Genomic DNA, 18,894 nt, shown 5'->3' with positions numbered 1-18,894 from the left:
TGAGACAGGGTTTCTCTGTGTAGCCCTGGCTGTCCTGGAACTCACTTTGTAGACCAGGCCAGCCTTGAACTCAGAAATTCGCCTGCCTCTGCCTCCCAAGTGCTGGGATTAAAGGCGTGTGCCACCACGCCTGGCTCATTTCTTGGTTTTATTTAAACACACACACACACACACACACACACACACACACACACACACACACAAAGAATCTCTCTTTTTCTGCAGCTGGGTTAAATACCCCACTCCAGGAGATAGGAAGTTACAGGGATTGGATAAGTCTGTCCAGCCAGATATATTTTGCAAACAAAGTTTTATTAAAACATAACCCTGATCGCTTGTTTGCTTCCATCTGTGGTCCTTTCTGCACAGCAGTACATGGCTGAGTATTTTCAAGAGATCATGGTCCCACCAACAAGATACCGGCCTGGCACAGAAGTGTTCCCAACCCACCCTTGTCCACAGTCTGACATAACGTTATAGTGCCTATTCTCTGAAGTGCGTTATCCTGATTGGCAGCATTCACTGGTGTGGGGAATGGACATTAGTTCTTCCTGCTCCTCTGTCACTTCACTTTGCTCCAAATACTCAGTTTCACTGGCCTTCACCTAGCCTGCCCAGATTTTTGTCCCTCCCCACCTCATTTCCTGACTCAGTCTTGGTTTGCACCACCCTCTCTATGTACGTCAGCAGGTCTACCCCCATCTTCCTCTCCGCTCCAATTCTCTGTCCTAGGGCCATAAGCAGAAACTAAGGCTGCCGAAGACTCATAAATTTCCACATTGACTCTCAGGTCACCTGTAGGGACTCATTTTTTAGTGACAAATCCATGTGAATGTGTTGATTGGCCCAACATGGACCAGGTGTTCTCCCAGGCCAATTAGATGGGAGAAAGGGATGAATCCTTCGGCAGGAACAAACAGCCCTCACAACAGTCACATGATAGTCATGTGACCAGAGCTGGAGATTACAGGATGAATGGATGGTACTCCTGCATCCTGGCTGCTCCAGGTTGCCTCTTGCACCTGCAAGACATATCAGTGATGCATCCGGGAAGGCCAAGACATTCAAAACAGCCGCTCATGTTCTTCTGGGCCATATGTAAATGTAGCCATCAGCTACATGTAATGTGCTAATGGCCTAAGCTGGAGGGAGTGTGAGCTGTGTTCCGTCCTGGTGACCTGTCATAAAGGTCACACTTTAGAAAAGCTCAAAGCCTTTTCCACACCTCAGCTGCAGTGGGTGTGACCTGACTGCTTTATGCTTCTCTGCCCCCTCCTACCACACCCTATTGAAAGATTTTTAAAATGCATTTTATTTTTAATTATGTATATGTTTGCATGTCTGTGGGATGGGTATATACGTATACCAAAGAAGAGCGTATGGAATGAAAGGTGGCTGTGAGTTGCCCTGTGTGGGGGCTGAGAACAGAACTCGGGTCCTCTGTAACAGCAGTGTGTGCTCCTGAACCCCTGAGCCGGCTGCCGTTTCCCTGTTTGCTCTGCTCTCAGCTGCATGTTTACTCTTCCAGAGCCCCTCCCAAGTGCAGCCAGTTTGCATTTCTGGATTTGGTGAGTCATTTCGTGTCTCACTATCATCCTCACGGCACATCAGTTAAAAATGGAGCTCCTTCAGGGCAAGTGTGGCGGTATAACCTTAGCGCTGTTGAGTGCTGGTCTGGGGCAGCACCATTATGGGTCCTGGGACCTTCCAGATGAACATGGAAGTTGGCACTCTGACTTTGCTACAGGTTATTTGGGACATTGAGGCAGAAGAGGACCATATCATGCCCCTTCTGGATGGACATGTCACAGCAGAAAGCGTACGGCCAGTGGTCAGCGGGGTGCTTGTTTCTCTCCACCCACCCCAGCAGGATCCTTAATAATGGGGGTGGGCTTTATGAGACAGATCACAAAAACAACTCCTGTTTTGAAGAGTCATAAAATTCAGACAGACAAGCAAAATCAAATCGGGAATCAGATCAATTCACAGCCAAGTTTCTCTTCTTCTAAATGGACCATTGATAAGAATCCACTACACTAGTTATACCGTAAGGGGATTGTTTTTCAGAAGCAAGTAAAAGTGCTTGTACTGTTTAAATTAAGGGTCTGTAAGTACCAGCCAGGGACTGAGGTGATGGCCATTTCTGTAATAATATAATAAACCACAGGGACAGTTAAGGAGCAACAAATAGCACACTCTTGTTTTGTTAAAACAATTAAGCAGTGAGCCATCTGGGTCCTTTTGTTAATCACCAGAACACACACAACAAAATGTAGTCTTTCATTTAGCTATATTAATTTATCCCAACAACTTCAGCTACTCACAATGCTAACAATAGAGTTCATTTCAAAATAAAGATCTTTAAAAATATTTTCCAACCGTTGCTACCCTTTACAAGGTTGTCATCTGAAAAATTTTAGCTCCATCCCAGCCTCATCATGTCAGGAGAATTTGTTTTAAATATAGACCGGTTCGAAGCAAGAAGATGGTGGCTAAAATCTCTTCCCCAAATAGGGGCTGAATCTATCTAGTGCTATTCAGGGCTACTGTTTGTGATGGTGGGCTATTTCATAACTGTGTTCTCAGGTTTAGTAGCCATTTGCCACAGTACAATGGCTGTGAAGAGCCAGTACAATCAAGGAACAGTTTGAAAATTTCCAGAATTGTGGTGAATTTCCAACAAAATGGCCACACTGGGGTTGTGGCCGTGATATTAGATAGTGTTAATCTGAAGTGCCTCTAAGGCTAGAGAAGCATCAGGCATTGACTTGGAAGTTGGAGAAGTAACAGATATTGCTCATGTCATCCACATGTCTTCTCCAGTTCTTATTTGAAACAACTGTATTTAGAGACAGCCCAGAGTACAAAAACGTCTTGAGTGGGAAGTTTCTAAGCTTACCAGATAGAAAGCTATTTCCATTCAGAGAGAAATGGGCAAGAGTTGTTTTTTTTTTTCTCAGCAGCATCCTACCTCACTCAGCATCTCCTGTGGCCGAGCCGAGGTTCTTCTCTGGTTAAGGTTGAGTTCCTTCAATCATGTGAACATTTAACCGGAAGCCACTTTTAGGGGGTCTTGAATAATTGTTGTGGGCTCATAGGTAGCTGGTCAAACCTCAGGAACATTTAATAGCCAGATCTATTTTGCCTTGTAAAGATTTTGGGTTTCCCCCTTTCAAAAGTTGCTATTTCTCATCAAGCCAACACCACTCTCCTAAGCGGGCATTAAGAGACTTTATGTCCAGTAATACCTTTGTTCATAAGCATACTCAGATGTGTTGACCCTTCCAGCACTGGTGAGCCAAGAAAGAATACATTGCAGAGAAATCTGGTTATGAGCTAGAGAAGAGCTAGAGCAGGTGAACGGAGGTAGAAAGCCTCAAGGAGGCTGTCCTGAAGATGAGAACGCCTTAACCAGGTCTGCTGACTCTTCAGTGGGCAATGCTGAGCCGGACGGTTGGACCAAATCTTTCTTCTGTCTTCTTCCCAGCCCTAACCCATTCTCCCATTCCTCCCTGTACCCCTCTGCTTCCTTTTGAGCTTAGGGTCAACGAATGGACATGAAATGTATGCTAGTGAGCAGAGTCAGAAGGTGGGGACTGCCAGGCTATTGCACGGCCCTCTTGCTAACTTCCATGACTGGCCGCATACACTCTCCGAGTAAGGGCTATGTGAAATTCACCTACTACATTTGATGTCTCCCAGAAGTGCTGCCCGACAATGCTGAGGCCTCTTCCCACAGTCAGGGATAAAAGCAAATGGTAAGTGCTCCGTGTGGGCAGGGTGTGGGGAGGGGCAGGGGAAGACTCTGCTCTCCTTGTGGTGATCTCTTCTGGTGATGAAGACAATGAACAATCCATTGTTTTTCTTCCTAAAACAAAAAACAAAAAAACCCACCCAACATAGCCAGGTGGTGGTGGCTCTCTTAGTCCCAGCACTGGGGAGGCAGAGGCAGATGGATTGCTATGAGTTTGAGGCCAGCTGGGTCTACAGAGTTAGTTTCAGGACAGCCAGGGCTATCCAGAGAAACCCTGTCTCAAAAAAACAGCAAAAACCAGTCAGCAATCAACGTGGGAAGGTACCTGGAGAGATTTTCTATGTTTTTGTTTTTGTTGTTTGTTTGTTTGTTTTGACAGCACTCTCTTCTCTTCAGAAACTCCAGAAGCCCAGACACTAGGGGCTGGCTCCGGACATACAGGAGCAGAGAATGTGGTGCCCAGCATTTCTTTGCTCTCTGTCAAGGTTGCTCATCGTTCATCCACAGGGTGGATCTGGTCGAACTGCCACAGCTGGCTGGTTTTACCATCACATTGACGCAAGTACAAGTCCTTATTGCTTGGCTGGACCCCAGCTTCCATGCATTTTCCAGAAAGAACGTGGATGATCATTCCATCCTGAAAAAGAGAAAGAAGAAGCCCAATTCCTGACAGTTGTCAAAGAAGGTCATTTTAAAGATTTCTGCTGAGCATTAAAGAGTAACAGAGGTGGTGTGAGCTAGTCTGGAAGGGGAGGTAGGATTGTTAGTTAATAGAAAATATAATTTAATTAACCCTAAAATGTAGGCATCACTCAACCCTTCAGGGTCATAAACTCAATTGTTTGTATTGCTGCTATATGATTGTGTCATTTCGTAGAACGTTCTGGTCAGGGTAACTCCGGTCAGGGTGTGTCCAGCTTCTCGTTGTATTGTCAGTGACATGGTCATCACTGCATTCATGAGTTTGTGCTTTGAACAGGGGTTCATTAGCACTACTCTCTGCAAAACCTGAAAACTGACCTCGTGGAGGCCAGGTTGCAGAAGCGAGCAAGACTGACGGTATCCTAGAGGTCTACTTTGATTAGCCAGACCCAAGAGACATACGAAAGGTAGAGCTCCACTCTGACAGGTTTAACATCGACCTTACAAAATTAAACAACTTTAGCCACAATGTTATAAATCTTTCCTCATTGTTGAGATATTCCAAAATATAGACTGTTTGAAATACATAAACTAGCCGTCTTTAGAATATTCCAGAACATTTCCACCACGGCCTAAAGACACCATTACCCAGAAGCAGCCAATAGCCCTTCTGTCCATCCGCCTTCCAGCCAGGGAATGAGCAGTCCTTTCTCTGTGGTTATGCGTTCCCCTGTTCTAGATGTTTCACATAAGCACAATTGTAGAGTGTGGTTCCTTTGTAACTAGCCTTTCATTTTGCATGTTTTCCAGATTTATTCATGTTGAGGCAAAAACTAGTACTTCATTGCTTTTTTTCTTTCTTTTTACTGTGGTTAAAAAAAAAAACAAAACATACTAACACTTGCTATTTTTGGAGCATTTTCAATCCATGGTCAAGTCCACAGACACACATAAGACTGGCCTTTTCCCAATTCGGTATCTGGAGCCACTTACTCACCTAAGTATTATAATATAATCCCTCCATTTTCTCTCTGTTAATGTGTATTCTCTGGGAAGGATCTAGAATTTATCTACAGGAAATATAGGGTTAAAAACTTCACAAAAATGATGCAGTGTTTACAATGGAATGTGAATTACAACGAAGAAAATGACAGCCACATTTTTATTTTTGGATACTTTAAAAATGTTTATTTTTATTTTATGTGTATGAGTGCCTGAATGTCTTTGTGTATCATGCGCATGCAGTGCCAGCAGAGACCAGAAGAGGGCAGCAGATCCCCTTGAACTGGAGTTAAAGATAGCTGCTAGCCTCCAAGTGCAGTGCTAGGAATTGAACCTGGATCCTCTTAAAGAGCAGCCAGTGTTCTTAACCACCAAGCTATCTCTCCAGGTCCAACAGGTATACACACACACACACAAACACACACATCAACAGTTATTTTTTTTTAAATTTTAGATTGTGTCACTCCTATATCTACACCACTGACTGTGTTGTTTCTGTAACATGTTCCATCATCCAAGCTAATCCAAGATAATAATCTCTAATGACATGGGGGACAAATCTCCTGAGGCTGGGGACCAGAGACCCAAGGTTAAGTCACTTAGCTCAACAACAGAAGTACTATTGTGGAGAGTACTTGAGGTCTAGGAAGAGCCCAGGTTGCTATGACAACAAGGTCAGTCTGCCCAGGCGGTCTAGCTGACCAGAAGTTTCCTCGTGATCAGCCTGCGTTTCCGGGATGGGTTCCGTACCTCCTGGAAGTCCCAGTGCTGCTGATGGATGGCAGGACCTTCCTCCGTGCATTTCTGCAGAATCACCCGCTCTCCTCTGACATCGAAGCACAGGCGCTGTGAGCTGCCGAAGAGAATCTCCTTCCTGCCGGTGTGCTCCAGGTTCTGGGCAGAGGGGATGGCAGTTAGCATAGCCAAAAGGGAGACAAAGGAACACACAGAAGAACCGAGTTCTAGAGACCCTTTTCAGATTTTTACAGGGGCTGCAGCAAGACTCTTTATGGGTTCTCGAGAGCCAAGAAAGGCCTCCTGGCCGTTCTCAGGATTCTGTTTCCACATTCTGGCAGGCTCCTGGGGTCCTATTTCCTGTTTGCTGATAAGGCTGTTTTAAAAGGCTGCCAGTGCTGGGTGCGCACCGCTGGAAGGCCAGGCGAGGGATCTCTCCGAGGCCCCCCCCCCCCCCCCGGCAGGTTTCCTTCTAGAAACATCTTACCTGGCCCTGACCAATTTCCCTGCTGTTTGTGGTGTCCGTGGACTCTTGATCATGGGTCCCACAGCCTCCGGGGTTTTATAGAACTGGAGTGTGTGGGCCTTTACAGAGGGGCTTGAACTGCGAAGGACCCGTGCTGACCAATTGGATGACATGTTTTGGCAGCCCCATCTTCTGTTTGTTCCTGCCAGATACAGTCTGTGGGAAAGCTCTGCTAATCAAGGCCAAAGTCCATCATTGATGGGACAGCCTGCTGAGGCTCTGTGCTTCCGGAATGGAGGACTCCCTTCATTAGCAGGGCTTTTCCTTCTCTGACCTTGCCTGGGGAATTCAACCCCACACCTTCCCCCACAGGCCTCACTTAGGCAGCCTCAGATTACAGGATCAACTTCCTAACCCCTTCAGGAGCACCTGAGATTCCAGAAGCGATTCCCCCTGCTAATGAGGCATTTCAGGCACCCTAAGCCTTCAGCCAATGACTTTTGCACATCCTGGACGTTTCTACCTCTCCATCTCCCAAGTTTTATAAGCCTTGAGTCACCCCAAGTAAAGTTGATCTGACTCCCTGTAGCTGGGTATTGATCACGTGTTCTCATGGGGCTTCCGAGCCCCTCCATCCCTCTGCTCCCATCGTCTCTGTGAACCCTGTTGGCCGACGATTCCTGGGGCAGGGAGAGTCGCACAGTCCGGAACTTCTTTTTATGTTAACTGTGTGAATGAGACAGGACTGGCATCACGCTGTACAGCTCGTGCAGTCACTTTGAGCCCTACGCTCAGAAAGGTTGGTTTCGTGCTCTGATTTAATCTATTTAGTTTATACATCGCTGTTAAATCAGAGGCATCGCGTCTTCTGTTTGCATTAGGTCCTGCTAAATTGCAAATTAAATACAGTGGTCTGCCTTGCTTCAAAATTCCAAACACTGCACAGTCAGCATAAATTTGGACCCTAAACGCATCTCTGAAGCTTGTGGGCAAAGGGAGAGTAATTTTTTTCCCACTCAAAATCCCGTCTGTAGTGGCAGATAACTTTCCTGTTGTTTCCTTGTGGTCATGGGGCGGGGGAGGCGCGGGGGATGTGCGGGGGTGGGGTGGGCGGAGGGAGGTATTATTAGTGCAGCTTTGCAAGGGCGGACTTCCCTGTGACAGTCAAAGCTGGGTGATACGAAGCTGAAGCAGATTCTCCCTGCCTGCAGCCACACTCCTGAGCTCCTGAGGTTGGTGGCCACCAATCCCTGTCACCTCTCAGGGAAACCCAGCTCACACAAATGGCAACTGCGAATTTGCCATTTGAGTTTTGTTCTTGGATATTGCCTTTCTTTCTTGTAAACTCGACCTGTGTACGGAAAGGGGGCATTTCATATCCTTTTTATCTGGCATATATTTAGTTTTCTTCCCCCAGGCCAGAGAGGAAGGGTGATCAGCTTAGTTATTTTCCAATATTGCCTGCCCAGATCGCACAGCTAGCCAGTGGGAACTTGATTCGAACCTGGCTCTAGACGACAGTAAAGCTTGGACAGTTGTCAGTCTACCATGTGACTTCGAGTGGCTCTCATGTCTTCATCTCTTGTGTCTGGTGTTACTGTTTGAATATGAAGTATCCCCCTATGGACCTCTGCTTCATACGCTCAGTTCCCCAGCTCATGGCCCTGCTTTGAAGGCTGTGGAGCCTTAGGAGGTGGGGCCTGACTGGTGGAAGTTGATCTCTAGAGGCAAGCCTCCTGAGGTTATATGCACCCCTGGCTCAGCCTCGCTTTATCTGCTGCTTACTCTGTACCATGTGAGCAACCCCTCCTTCCCTCCCGTGCATTTAGATCAGAGAGATGCAAAAACTTACTAATGTATCCGATATGAATGACCACTGGTATTTTAGGGAAAATGGTAAAGTACAAAGATGTAAGAAGCCAAGTGGATCCTGAGCCAACTCCTCCCCTGTGTACCCTCTGGGCCTTGAGCCCGGGCCTAGCACTTTAGGCTCGACCTGGAAGGCTGGGACCAGCTTCCCATAGAGATGTCCTAGGCTTGCACTGCAGGCTGGGCCCCAGACTTCCCATGGAGATGTTTCCTCCTTCACCCCAGGCTCCCCGACTCTCACTCAACTGTTGTTTGCTCTCATTAGGCAGCTTTGGAGTATGACAGATCAATTCAAAGAATCCCCATCACAAACTGAATCAGATCTGGGGCCAGGCTACACTGAAAGTTGTGAAATGAAGTGGGCCCATGACCTCTCAGCTGGGACGGATGGCTCTCTGTTGCCTTGGACAGTTATTCCTATGATGAAAAATTAAAGTACAGAAGACACACTGTAAGGAGCACAGGATTCTTCCCAATGGCCAGAGGGTCCCCTGGCTTTATTACTTCTTTTCTATCCCTACGCTTGCACCCTTCCTCAATGCTGGAGGGTCTGAGGTGAGCATTGGGCTGGTGGGTCTACGACACAGCTTCCTCATGCGGCAGATGCAAGGACTGGATGAGTAGCCCCTTCATTCCTTCTAACTGAGATGTTCCACTCATTGACACTGGTCCAGTCTAAGGTGAGGCTGCTGTGGGCGGACCTGTGACAAGTCATCACAGTGGGGGTCACGGCCTGTCACGGGACATGGGACCAGAGAGAGGAGCTCCTTGGAAGGGAATGGGAGGGCATCCTAGGAAACAGCATCGGATTAGAAGTTGGGGTGCCATTCATCCCAAGAAGCATCATCACCCACCTGTTGATGCCGGTTGTTACTGCAAGGAGCCAGTGTCATGGGGCAGCCCAGGATGCCACCTTCTGCTTGGCAGTCTGCACAGAGGCCAAATCCAGTGTTGTGGAGCTGAAAATGGACATCCACATAGATGTGAATCTGACCTCCACTGTGAGGGTGCCTTGAAACAGGTTCTAATCCCCTGCCTTCTCTAGACCTTATCCCAGCGTGCACGGTTCAGTCACCGTGAGTGAGTCAAGTCCAAGTCACTTATCTTAAGACAGAAGCCTCCAGAAGGAGCTGGGCCATGGATTTAGCACAGATTATAGGGAAACATGGCTGCCTTCCTCGGGCTGGCGGGGAGGCAGGGAAGGGGGAGTCCAAAGGCCTCTGAGACCCTGCTGAGCCTATACGTGATTGCCCAGTGTAGAGGGTGAGTGATCTTGTCTTGGCGAGTGACCTCCCCTGTCCCGGGCCAGGCCTTGCCTTTCCAGAGAACCTGGGCCTGTGTTCAGATGGGTACAGCTCAGGGTAGACATTGGCCAGAAACCAGTGGAACGTCCGGCATCCCAGCCTCCTTTGCAGCTTCAGGCGCTCTGTACAGTCTGGCTTTGCAACCTGTAGGTAGAGAAGGGCATGGGAGCGGGGGCCAGGAAAGCTTGTTCCACCCCAAGCTCGCACAGTAGGGGAGGGAGAGGCATAGACGTGAAGGAGCACAAGGAGTGGGGCAGAGCCACCACACATCTCAGGACTGCAAACAGGAGGAGGGGTCCTGTGCTGAGAGGGTTAGAAGGCAGAGTTGGGAATCTTCTCTAGAAAGAGGCGTGGCACCACCAAAATTGGAGGCAGCACTGCCTCTTCTCACAGACCCCCCAATTCTTCAGCCTTCAAAGCCCACAGTGTCTATTCCTAAGGCGTCTTCTCTGGAATGTGGAGAAAGGATGGACTCTATCTGGGTTGTACCACGGGCTTAATGAAGGCAAGGGTTGGCCCAGAGGCAGTGGAGATGAAGTCTGATGGGAAGATTCAGAGTGGGGGGGACGGGGAGAGGCAAGTTGACTTCTTTTCTTCCCTTAATCTCAGTTTTCTCCATTGATGAACCACCCGTTTAGGCTACACTGGCCCCTACCATTGGCGTTCTCCTTTCTAACACAACTGTAGGAAGATGCAACACCAGCCCTCAGTGCTAGTTTAATGCTTTTGGCTGCTTGGTAAGATATGAGGAAACCCATCTAGAGGTTAGAATAACTTTCCTGGGAGAGAGGCTTTAGGAAGGAGTTGGAATAACCAAATGTGGCGGAGGGGCTTTGAGAAAGGAGGGGGGGGGGAATAGGGAAGGGGGTGAAGAGGAGTGAGTGTATGTGAGTGTGTGTGAGTGTGTGAGTGTGTGTGTATGTGTGTGTGAGTGTGTGTGAGTGTGAGTGTGTGTGAGTGTGAGTGTCTGTGAGTGTGTGTGTGAGTGTGTGTGAGTGTGTGTGTGAGTGTGTGTGTGTGTGTGTGTGTGTGTGGTGATAGCTATGCCAGGGTTCCACGTTGGTGGCCTCTGGTTTTCAGTAGAGGGGCCCAGTAGGCTGTAAATACTTTACATGCTGTGTTGGGCTGACTCCATCCAGCATGCTGTGTTCTAAATGACTCTGTCTAATGGAAGGTTGGCTCAGGTACATCAGAAGCCTGAATATATTTCATTCTTTTTCATGGGTATTTTATAAATGAAATCTGCATTGACATTAAACAAGGGTCATGTGAAAGCAAAGAGAAAATACTAAACTGACACCCGTTACACAAGAGGAAAGAAAAAAAAAAGATGCTGTAGCCTAAAGGAAGCCCAGGAGTGAGAAGCCACAGCTGCTCTTTACAACTCCACAGAAAGATACCTGCTCCCCCCCCCCCCCCCCCCGTCAATGGGTAAACTCTAAGCTCTTCAGCTCAGCCCTCGGTGGCTTCAGGATCTTCCTCAACCCCTCCTGTGGTGTCTGAGTGATCCCAGGCAGCCATAGCGGAAGCATACTTCTGGGGTGTGTCTAGACTTAGGATTAAGTAGAGCCCTGGTGAGAACTGCCCTTCTACCTCCAACCCTCCGCTACAAACCCAGGCCAGAAGCTACAGTAGTGGGGTCCCTCCTGTGTGCAAAAGGAGCTGGTCTACTCTGGGTGGTACTTGGACTCACTCAAGGAGACACAGGGGGGACTCAGGCTACCTCAGCCCTGGGTCTGCGCTGAAATGTTATGTATCGTCTCCCATTAAAGAGACCACAGATACAAGTTCAAGGAGTTCTGAGAGTTGTGTGGAGGCTCTCTGCTGTAGGGAGGAGGGTGCATTTGGATGAAAAGGGAACAAAATCCTAAGGACCTCGAGAAAAGGTACTGGGTGCTGGGTACTGGGTACTGGGTACTGGGTACTGGGGCTCTTTCGTGGCTCAACCTTGTCTGACTTTCCCTGCATGCGGTGGTATGGGTGTATCTCTCTGAGGATCCCGCCCTCATCTCTGCTATCCAGCAGTGGGCTGGCAAGAAACTGGTGAGAAGGGTTTCCTGACTATGCTGGTACTTGCAGCGTATCACGTGTTCATGGCAGCCTGTGACTCACAGTAGACAGCATGTGTATGTCACACCACAGGAACTGACCAACTCACAGAGCGCACTGAGGGGCACTTAATTAATTACATGGTTAAACCTTCAACTTTCTGTGGCTTTTTTGAGTTTCATACTTATTTTTTATACTCAGATCTGTTCTTTGTCTTGGATATTCCCTAACCCCTGAGTACCACTCAGGATGAAAGTCCTCAGAGACATGGCTCATCCCTTATCGGGCTCTGTAGTGCAAGGCGGCATCCAGGACATAGCATCCTCTAACAGTCTGGGAATTCCAGGCAGAGGTCAACTGTGATGCTCCAGGGAGGTTCCGGCAGGGACATAGGACAGCCCCAACAGAGAGAAGGGTCGTTTCAGAGGGCCAACTCAGGGAAGCTCAAGCCAAGAATAAAGGAGTGGGTCCTTCATGGCAGACTTTAAGCTGGTGGCCTTACGTTGGCCAAAGGCCGACTCGTCCCTTCTGACCTTGCTCAGGGCGGAGGCCTCTGGGATGTGCCTGTAGAAGGTGTCCTTGAAGGTTGAGAGCCAGGTCTCAGCAATGATGATCTTGTTCCTCAAGACAACCTCGGGGTCAGCCCCGCAGCTGGCATCTTGACTTCGGTAGATGTGTCCCACTCGAGAGCAGGGAAGGATTTCGACAGAGCCACCGCAGAGCCAGGCCTGTCACAGAAGGAGAAAGTGAGTTGCTCTCTCCCTCCCACCTCGCTGTCTGTGAGCCACTGGCAGAACACCAGCAAGTCATAAGCCAGAGAGACTATTTCAAGTGCTCAGAGGGCACTTCCCGGATCTGAGAGCTTGGGCAGCGAGGCGGGACAGCAGAGCGCAGTTGTCCTAGACTGGACCTGAGGGGTAACGACTGACAGCTAGGCAGCTTCCTGAACGCGCCACCCCAAAACACCTACAGAGTCAGGCTGCAGAGCAGTTCAGGGTTCAGCACCCCTACCTACCAGGGAATGCTTTTTCAGGAAAATATGTCTGCAGTGGCTAGGGAATTTCTACACGCCAGTGCTGTCTCCTGCTGAGAAGACACAAGAGATGCAAGTACACCCCCTTCTTCACTCATTCCAGAAGCTTCTCCCAGCTCCCCACTGCCCGTTGGACTATAATTGGTGACAGAAATTACAGTCAAGTAGTGGTGGGCCAGGCCTTGGTTCAAGAACTAAAATGTACACTAGGCATGGGGTTCTCAAAGCCTGTGCCCCAAGATGCCTCGGAGAACTCCAAGGGCACTGCAGACAGCTATCATTTGTTGGAGAAGCACAGACTCGGTCATTGTGCAGACTGCAAGCCTGATGTAATTCACATGCCCACATTAGATGGGTCTGCCCACGTTACAGGATGGACGTCTTTGCTGGGTTGGGTTTTGGACAGTTGGTGTGACTGGACAGCAAGCACAATGCTGTGACCAGTGTGGCACAGACAGTGAAGGTGGTGGCTGCCCAGCATGGTTCTCAGGACGGAGGGCCCAGCAGGCACAGCCTGGTTCCCAGGACACAGAGGCTGAGATACACCCAATAGGCCCTCAGTCTTGGATGTAACCACTCAGGGCCAAGAGTGGGTTCACATCTGCCTGGTGGGTGCTGTAAATGATCCCCTTGACTGTCCTAATGCTGTACCCCTTTAGTATAGTTGCTCATGTTGTGGTGACCCCCAACCATAATATTATTTTTGTTGCTATTTCATAACTGTCATTTTGCTACTGTTATTAATCTCATTGTGTGTGTTTTGAAGGTCTTAGGTGACCCCTTGAGTAGGTTGTGACCCGGGATCCTGTGAGTAGGTTGTGACCCGGGACCCTGTGAGTAGGTTGTGACCCGGGACCCTGTGAGTAGGTTGTGACCCGGGACCCTATGAGTAGGTTGTGACCCGGGACTCTGTGAGTAGGTTGTGACCCGGGACCCTGTGAGTAGGTTGTGACCCGTCAGGTTGAGAATTGCTGCCCTAGATACTATTGGTGCCCCGAGCAGAGAATGTACCAGAAGCTCTGAGTTCTCCACACTGAGAGGAAAGAAAGGCTGATCGCACACCCTCTCCAGATGACTATGCTGTCGGTCAAGTTTACAGAAGAGGCTGAGAGTAAAATCAAGGTAGGTCACAAGAGACATGGCCTGGAGGGAGGGCTGACACATCATGCTGCAATGACTTTATATAATTTGACCACAACTTTATCCCCAACACCTGTCCACAACAGCCTGCCTCCGAGCTCCATACATGGCTCCAGAGATACCACCCAGGGCCACCGTTGACACAGGGCCTACCTTGAAAGACATCTCGAGATTTTCACTCTCCCCTAGTGACAGAAGGGGGTCATATGCTCCGGTGTTTTGGAAGTAATGTCTGTCCACAGCCACCACCTCTCGGGGTACCACAGGGCTCCTGCACAGAGAAGCCAGACAGGAAACTGTAGTTCCGCCCCAAGCACAGAAACAGGGCCGGGATGGGGCTTCCTGGTGGCGTGCCCAGTGATTTAGACAGATGACTCTGGGCTCTGGTGAAGCTCAATATTTTGAATCACAAGACAGGAGCAGAGCAAAAATGTTTTAAATCCAAGTATCTTAAAAAGAGAACTGGGGGCTGGAGAGATGGCTCAGTGGTTAAGAGTGCTTGCTGCTCTTCCAGAGGACCCAAGCTTAGTCTAGCACCCATGTCAGGTAGTCCATTAAAAACACTAATTCATTAAAAAATGTTACCAATCAGAATTGAAAGGATTACATGATTCGGTTTCCACCTGAGCCATTTAGTTACTTGTGGGTTTTTGAACGAGACATATTACTTCTCTGAGTTCCTTACTCCAAAGTAGGATAAAATAACCATTCACAAAACAACAACAACAACAAATAACAAACAAACAAACCAACAAACAAAAACCAAACAAACCAGTTTGCAGTTGAACTTTGCGAGGACTGAAATAGAAAGTTGCACACGGTGCCAGACACAGTACACGCCCTATTTAAAATGCTAAGCTGTACTGTTCTGAGCTCCCTCTTCCTCTCTGGAATTCATAGCGGGGGCTGTTCTTGTTGCTGTTTGCTTGTCAGTCTTGGTTTTATTTTTTGAAACAAGGTTTCACTATGTACCCTTTCCTTGGGGTGACTGGGGTGCTCCACCAACACCTGGCTCCTGGTGTGCGATTTAGTTTAGAAAGGGGTATATATGACATACTGCCTTTCGGCTTTGGTGGCTGTACTCTTTAGTGAGGTTCACTGGTGGTAACTGCTCTCAGAGTGGGCTGGGGCACCAAGTCTGCCCAGGCACACTTCTGCCCTGTGCATTCTGACAACACACTTGGTCTTCAGAGGGCTTTGGACTTTGTGGGTATCAGTCGTGGGCTGTGGATTTGTTCCAGCCACCCAGCCACTAAGGGAAGTAGGTGGTTTAAGGAGCTTGCTGCCCTGGATTACATTATTATGACGTTGGGGATTTAATCTGTCTGTGCTCTGCGCACAGTGAAGTAGAGGCAGCCAGTCTGGCTGAGCCATTCCAGAGTTCATGACCCACAGAGTCTGTGAGCTTGGAGAACAGCTGTTGTTTAGCACACTAAATTCGAAGTAGTTTGTTACCCAGCAGAAAATGTCTAAAAAAAAAACCCAAAAAAACAAAAAAAACAAAAAACTACTTAAATAAAATAATTGATCAGAAACCAAACATAGAAATAACAACTGCCAACCCTGGATCTATTGTGAGAATTATGATGTCATTGTTCAGCCAGCTAAGCCTTCCTTTTCACTGAGCAGGGTCCTGGGACTAGGGAATTTGCTGTCACCTGGGGTCAAGATGAGCTCAGCTTCTTCCACAATCTCACCCTTGGCATCCATGGAAGCTTCTGGAAGAACGTCCCTGGACTCCATTGACACCGCACCGATAGTGGCGCGTAGCTGGCTGGTTGCTTTGTACACTGTTGGTTTGTTTGGTTCACACAGCCTGACCCTCCGATGTGCCTGTTGTCAGGAAGCTGTCCAAGTGGGAGCTCGGGGAAGGGAGGGCCTCACCTGACAGGGCTGATGGGGGATGGGAGGGCCTTCTGCCCCTGCTCCCCCAGGGGCTCCCATTGGAAATCCAGCTTCCAGTCCAGCGTCCCTCGATGCAGCTTGGATGCAGAGTACTCAAGCGTCTTCCAGTCAATCACATCTATGACTGGTGACACCACTCGGCTCCTGGAAAAGACCAAGGATCAGACAAGGATGCAGACATTCACTATCTGGGGGACAGAAACAAGGTCTATGTAACGTGTGGCCCAGAGCAGCAGCCACGGGCCACTCCAGCCTGCTGGCCTTGAAACTGTGCTTTATCCCAGGTGAGAATCTCAATTTAGAATATTTAATATGAAAAAAAAGGGATGTAAAAAGACTTTAAATAGTTTTTATATTGATTACGTACTGATATTACGTTTTGAATACACTGGGTTTACTAAGATACTTATCAGGACCAGAGAACCAGTGCTGGTAATGGACTCCAGATCCTTTGGCCAGGGTGTGGAGGAAGTTACGACAAAGCAGCTGTCTGGCACTGTCCCCTCTATACCCCCACTGCACCTAGATAATGAAGTTCCTGGGGGTTTGTCCTCCTTTGGAGACACCGAATGCTCATCGGATGACAGAATGTCTCCTGACACAGACTCGAGAGGCAGCAATGCTCCTTTCTCTCTCAGAGAGCAGCTGTTGGCTCTGCCACTAAGGCCAGAGAAGCTTAGCTTTCACTAAGCTGCGGTGTGGTGTGAGCTGTGAGCAGTGTCAGGCAGCTCAGAAGAGCGGGCAGGACCGAGTGCGACACAAATTAGGAAAGGGGGGTCTTAGACTCGCCCAGTTCTCAGAGTGTCACGGTGTAGAGATTCCAGAGAGGATAACTCAGGTGGCCGAAAGGTGGCTTTCTTTCAGGGTCTCAATGAGCTAGCCAAGGTGAGCTGGAGGAAAGAGTGGGCAAAGTCACGAGGAGGCCGTGGGAGGATAAATAGATGGTCGAATCTCAGAGAGCAGTGGGCATGTGAAGAGAAGACCCCCAAAACATCAGAACCCCAAGAGCAGAGGCTCTGGGGACTGGCATAAAACAGAGAGAGACAGATACAAAGGAGTTGGGACAGAAGCTACCAGAGAGGGTCCCAGGGGCTTCACCTAGAGATTGCAGAGGCTTGGCTCTGCCCCTCTCAGCCTGTGAGGAGGACTGAGATGGCATGAAGGGTGACAGCCGTGTTTCACATGTCCCAGCACCAGGGAGAGGGTGGGAGGGGATGTCTCTCTTTGAACAGCTTCAGTGGTTCGTAAGAAGAAGCCTCACTCGGTACAGCCTGACCAGACAGACACCTGTCCATCAAACCCTTTGCACATGGCTTCGCCTCTCTGAGCCTCAGTTTTCCTCCCCAAGAAACAGAAGCAGGAACGAAGTGCCCTGAGCCATTTCATGGAGGGGCGACACTGGAGAGCGGGGCACGAGACCACATTACTTGGTTCCCAAATGTTTTTTAATGTGAAGTCATGAGGCAGGGAGAGGCGCTCTCCAAGGAGCTCCCGAGGCATCCGTCTGTTACATCAGGGTGGGAATTAGACAGGGAATGGTCCAAAAACATGTGATCACCATGGGTTCCACAATTTTAGGAGTGCTAGCGCACATGGAACAGAATCAAAGATGGCCTCCTTGTAGGCTTGGTAAACTTCTCTTGTGCTCAGTCTGGTGAGAAACTTATCACATATCTCCTTTCCTTATTGGGAGGCAGGCCAAGATAGGTAGAGATGTCCATCATGGAATTGGGCCAAATGGATCTGTCTTGGTTCATGAATTTTTTTTTTCTTCTGTGTGATCATCCACAACTTCAAATGAGAGCAACCACAGATTGTAGGAATTGGAACCATGGTGTCCAGTTCTAATCCGACAGCTCCATCTGGCTGGGAGCCAGGATGTCCACTGTGTCTCAGGCCTGCTTGAGGGGCAGGGATGGTGGGTGACTGAGGCCCCTCCCCACACTGCTAGGCAAGCTAGTTACCAAGATTCAGTTTCCTGGGTAGGCTATTCATACTGAGGACATGACTGATAGGTCAGGTTCAGGAGTCATTGGAGATGAGAAAGAGTGAGAGAAGAGAACCATATGGGCAGAGCAGTGCTAACCCATGGGATGTAGTAAGGCCCTCTCAACTCCACACTCACAGGACGTGGCCTAGTTAGCACATCTCACTGTGTGTAATGTGGAAGAGCAAAGGAAGCTGTCAAGAAGACAGGTGGTGGGGGATCTGATTCTTCTTCCTGGGCGTGGGTGACCTGTGGGGGAAACGTGTTCCCCCATGGTATGTTACAATTTCAACAGAATCTGTGTCAAAGTCAGAGGTAACGACAGGTACCGTGCGCGCAGCCCTTCCTGAGTAGCCCAATGGGATTGGCCACATTGAACATGACAGGAGCCGTTCTCAAGGCTGGAAAACCTCTAGCCTCCTTTCCAGCAGGAACTCCCCACACTTATTACCAGGCTCAAGGATCTGCAAGCCCCAAGGAAAGACAGACAGCAAATAGTGGAGACCAAAGTACTTCTCAAATGGTGGGCAGATGCTCTGTTCTCTGAGCAACTGCACCTATGGGTTATTCCTCCCAGACCCACTCCTTCCTCTGCAGATCCCAGGTGGAACCAATTACCTGTCATCAGCTATTCTGCTGAGGAGGGGCTCCAGCCAGCCAGGGTGGCACTCACAGTGGGCATCCATGAAGACCAGCACGTCCCCCGTGGCCCTGGTGGCCCCCAGCATCCGGGCCCCGATGGTGCCAAGCCTCCTGCTGCTCCTGAGCAACTTCACAGCCTCCAGCCTGGCCACATATTCACTGAGAGCAGACTTCAGCGGTTCTGGAATTGACAGGGTCCTATCAATGTGGGGGTCACAGATACCACATCAAACAGTACTGAGCATTACAACGATCACTCTCTCAAATGGATGGATCTGGAGGATATCATCCTGAGTGAGGTAACCCAATCACTGAAGAACACATATGATATGCACTCACTGATAAGTGGATATTAGCTCAGAAACT

At 48.9% G+C, this 18,894-nt stretch overlaps 1 protein-coding gene across 2 annotated transcripts in view; it reads right to left on the bottom strand.

Moving 5' to 3' along the window:
• Positions 1–299: 299 nt before the first annotated feature.
• Galnt15 (polypeptide N-acetylgalactosaminyltransferase 15) overlaps positions 300–18,894 on the bottom strand; it is a 30,984-nt gene continuing 12,389 nt past the window's right edge. The window contains exons 3-10 of one of the 2 annotated variants that reach the window (XM_021203794.2): positions 18,505–18,709; positions 15,879–16,043; positions 14,148–14,265; positions 12,355–12,549; positions 9,785–9,916; positions 9,323–9,427; positions 6,149–6,292; positions 300–4,391 (exon numbers count right to left, since the gene is read on the bottom strand). In XM_021203794.2, the coding sequence (XP_021059453.1) occupies positions 4,245–4,391; positions 6,149–6,292; positions 9,323–9,427; positions 9,785–9,916; positions 12,355–12,549; positions 14,148–14,265; positions 15,879–16,043; positions 18,505–18,709 (1,211 nt within the window). In that variant the 3' untranslated portion in view covers positions 300–4,244. Of the gene's footprint in view, positions 4,392–6,148; positions 6,293–9,061; positions 9,170–9,322; positions 9,428–9,784; positions 9,917–12,354; positions 12,550–14,147; positions 14,266–15,878; positions 16,044–18,504; positions 18,710–18,894 lie in introns of those variants that run through there. The other variant, XM_029541960.1, reaches the window with a different exon arrangement.

Source organism: Mus pahari, chromosome 8 (assembly GCF_900095145.1).
Source record: "Mus pahari chromosome 8, PAHARI_EIJ_v1.1, whole genome shotgun sequence".
Taxonomy (NCBI): Eukaryota; Metazoa; Chordata; class Mammalia; order Rodentia; family Muridae; genus Mus; species Mus pahari.
The sequence above is the reverse complement of the archived record's forward strand: the minus strand, read 5'-3'. Positions and strand labels throughout refer to the sequence as shown.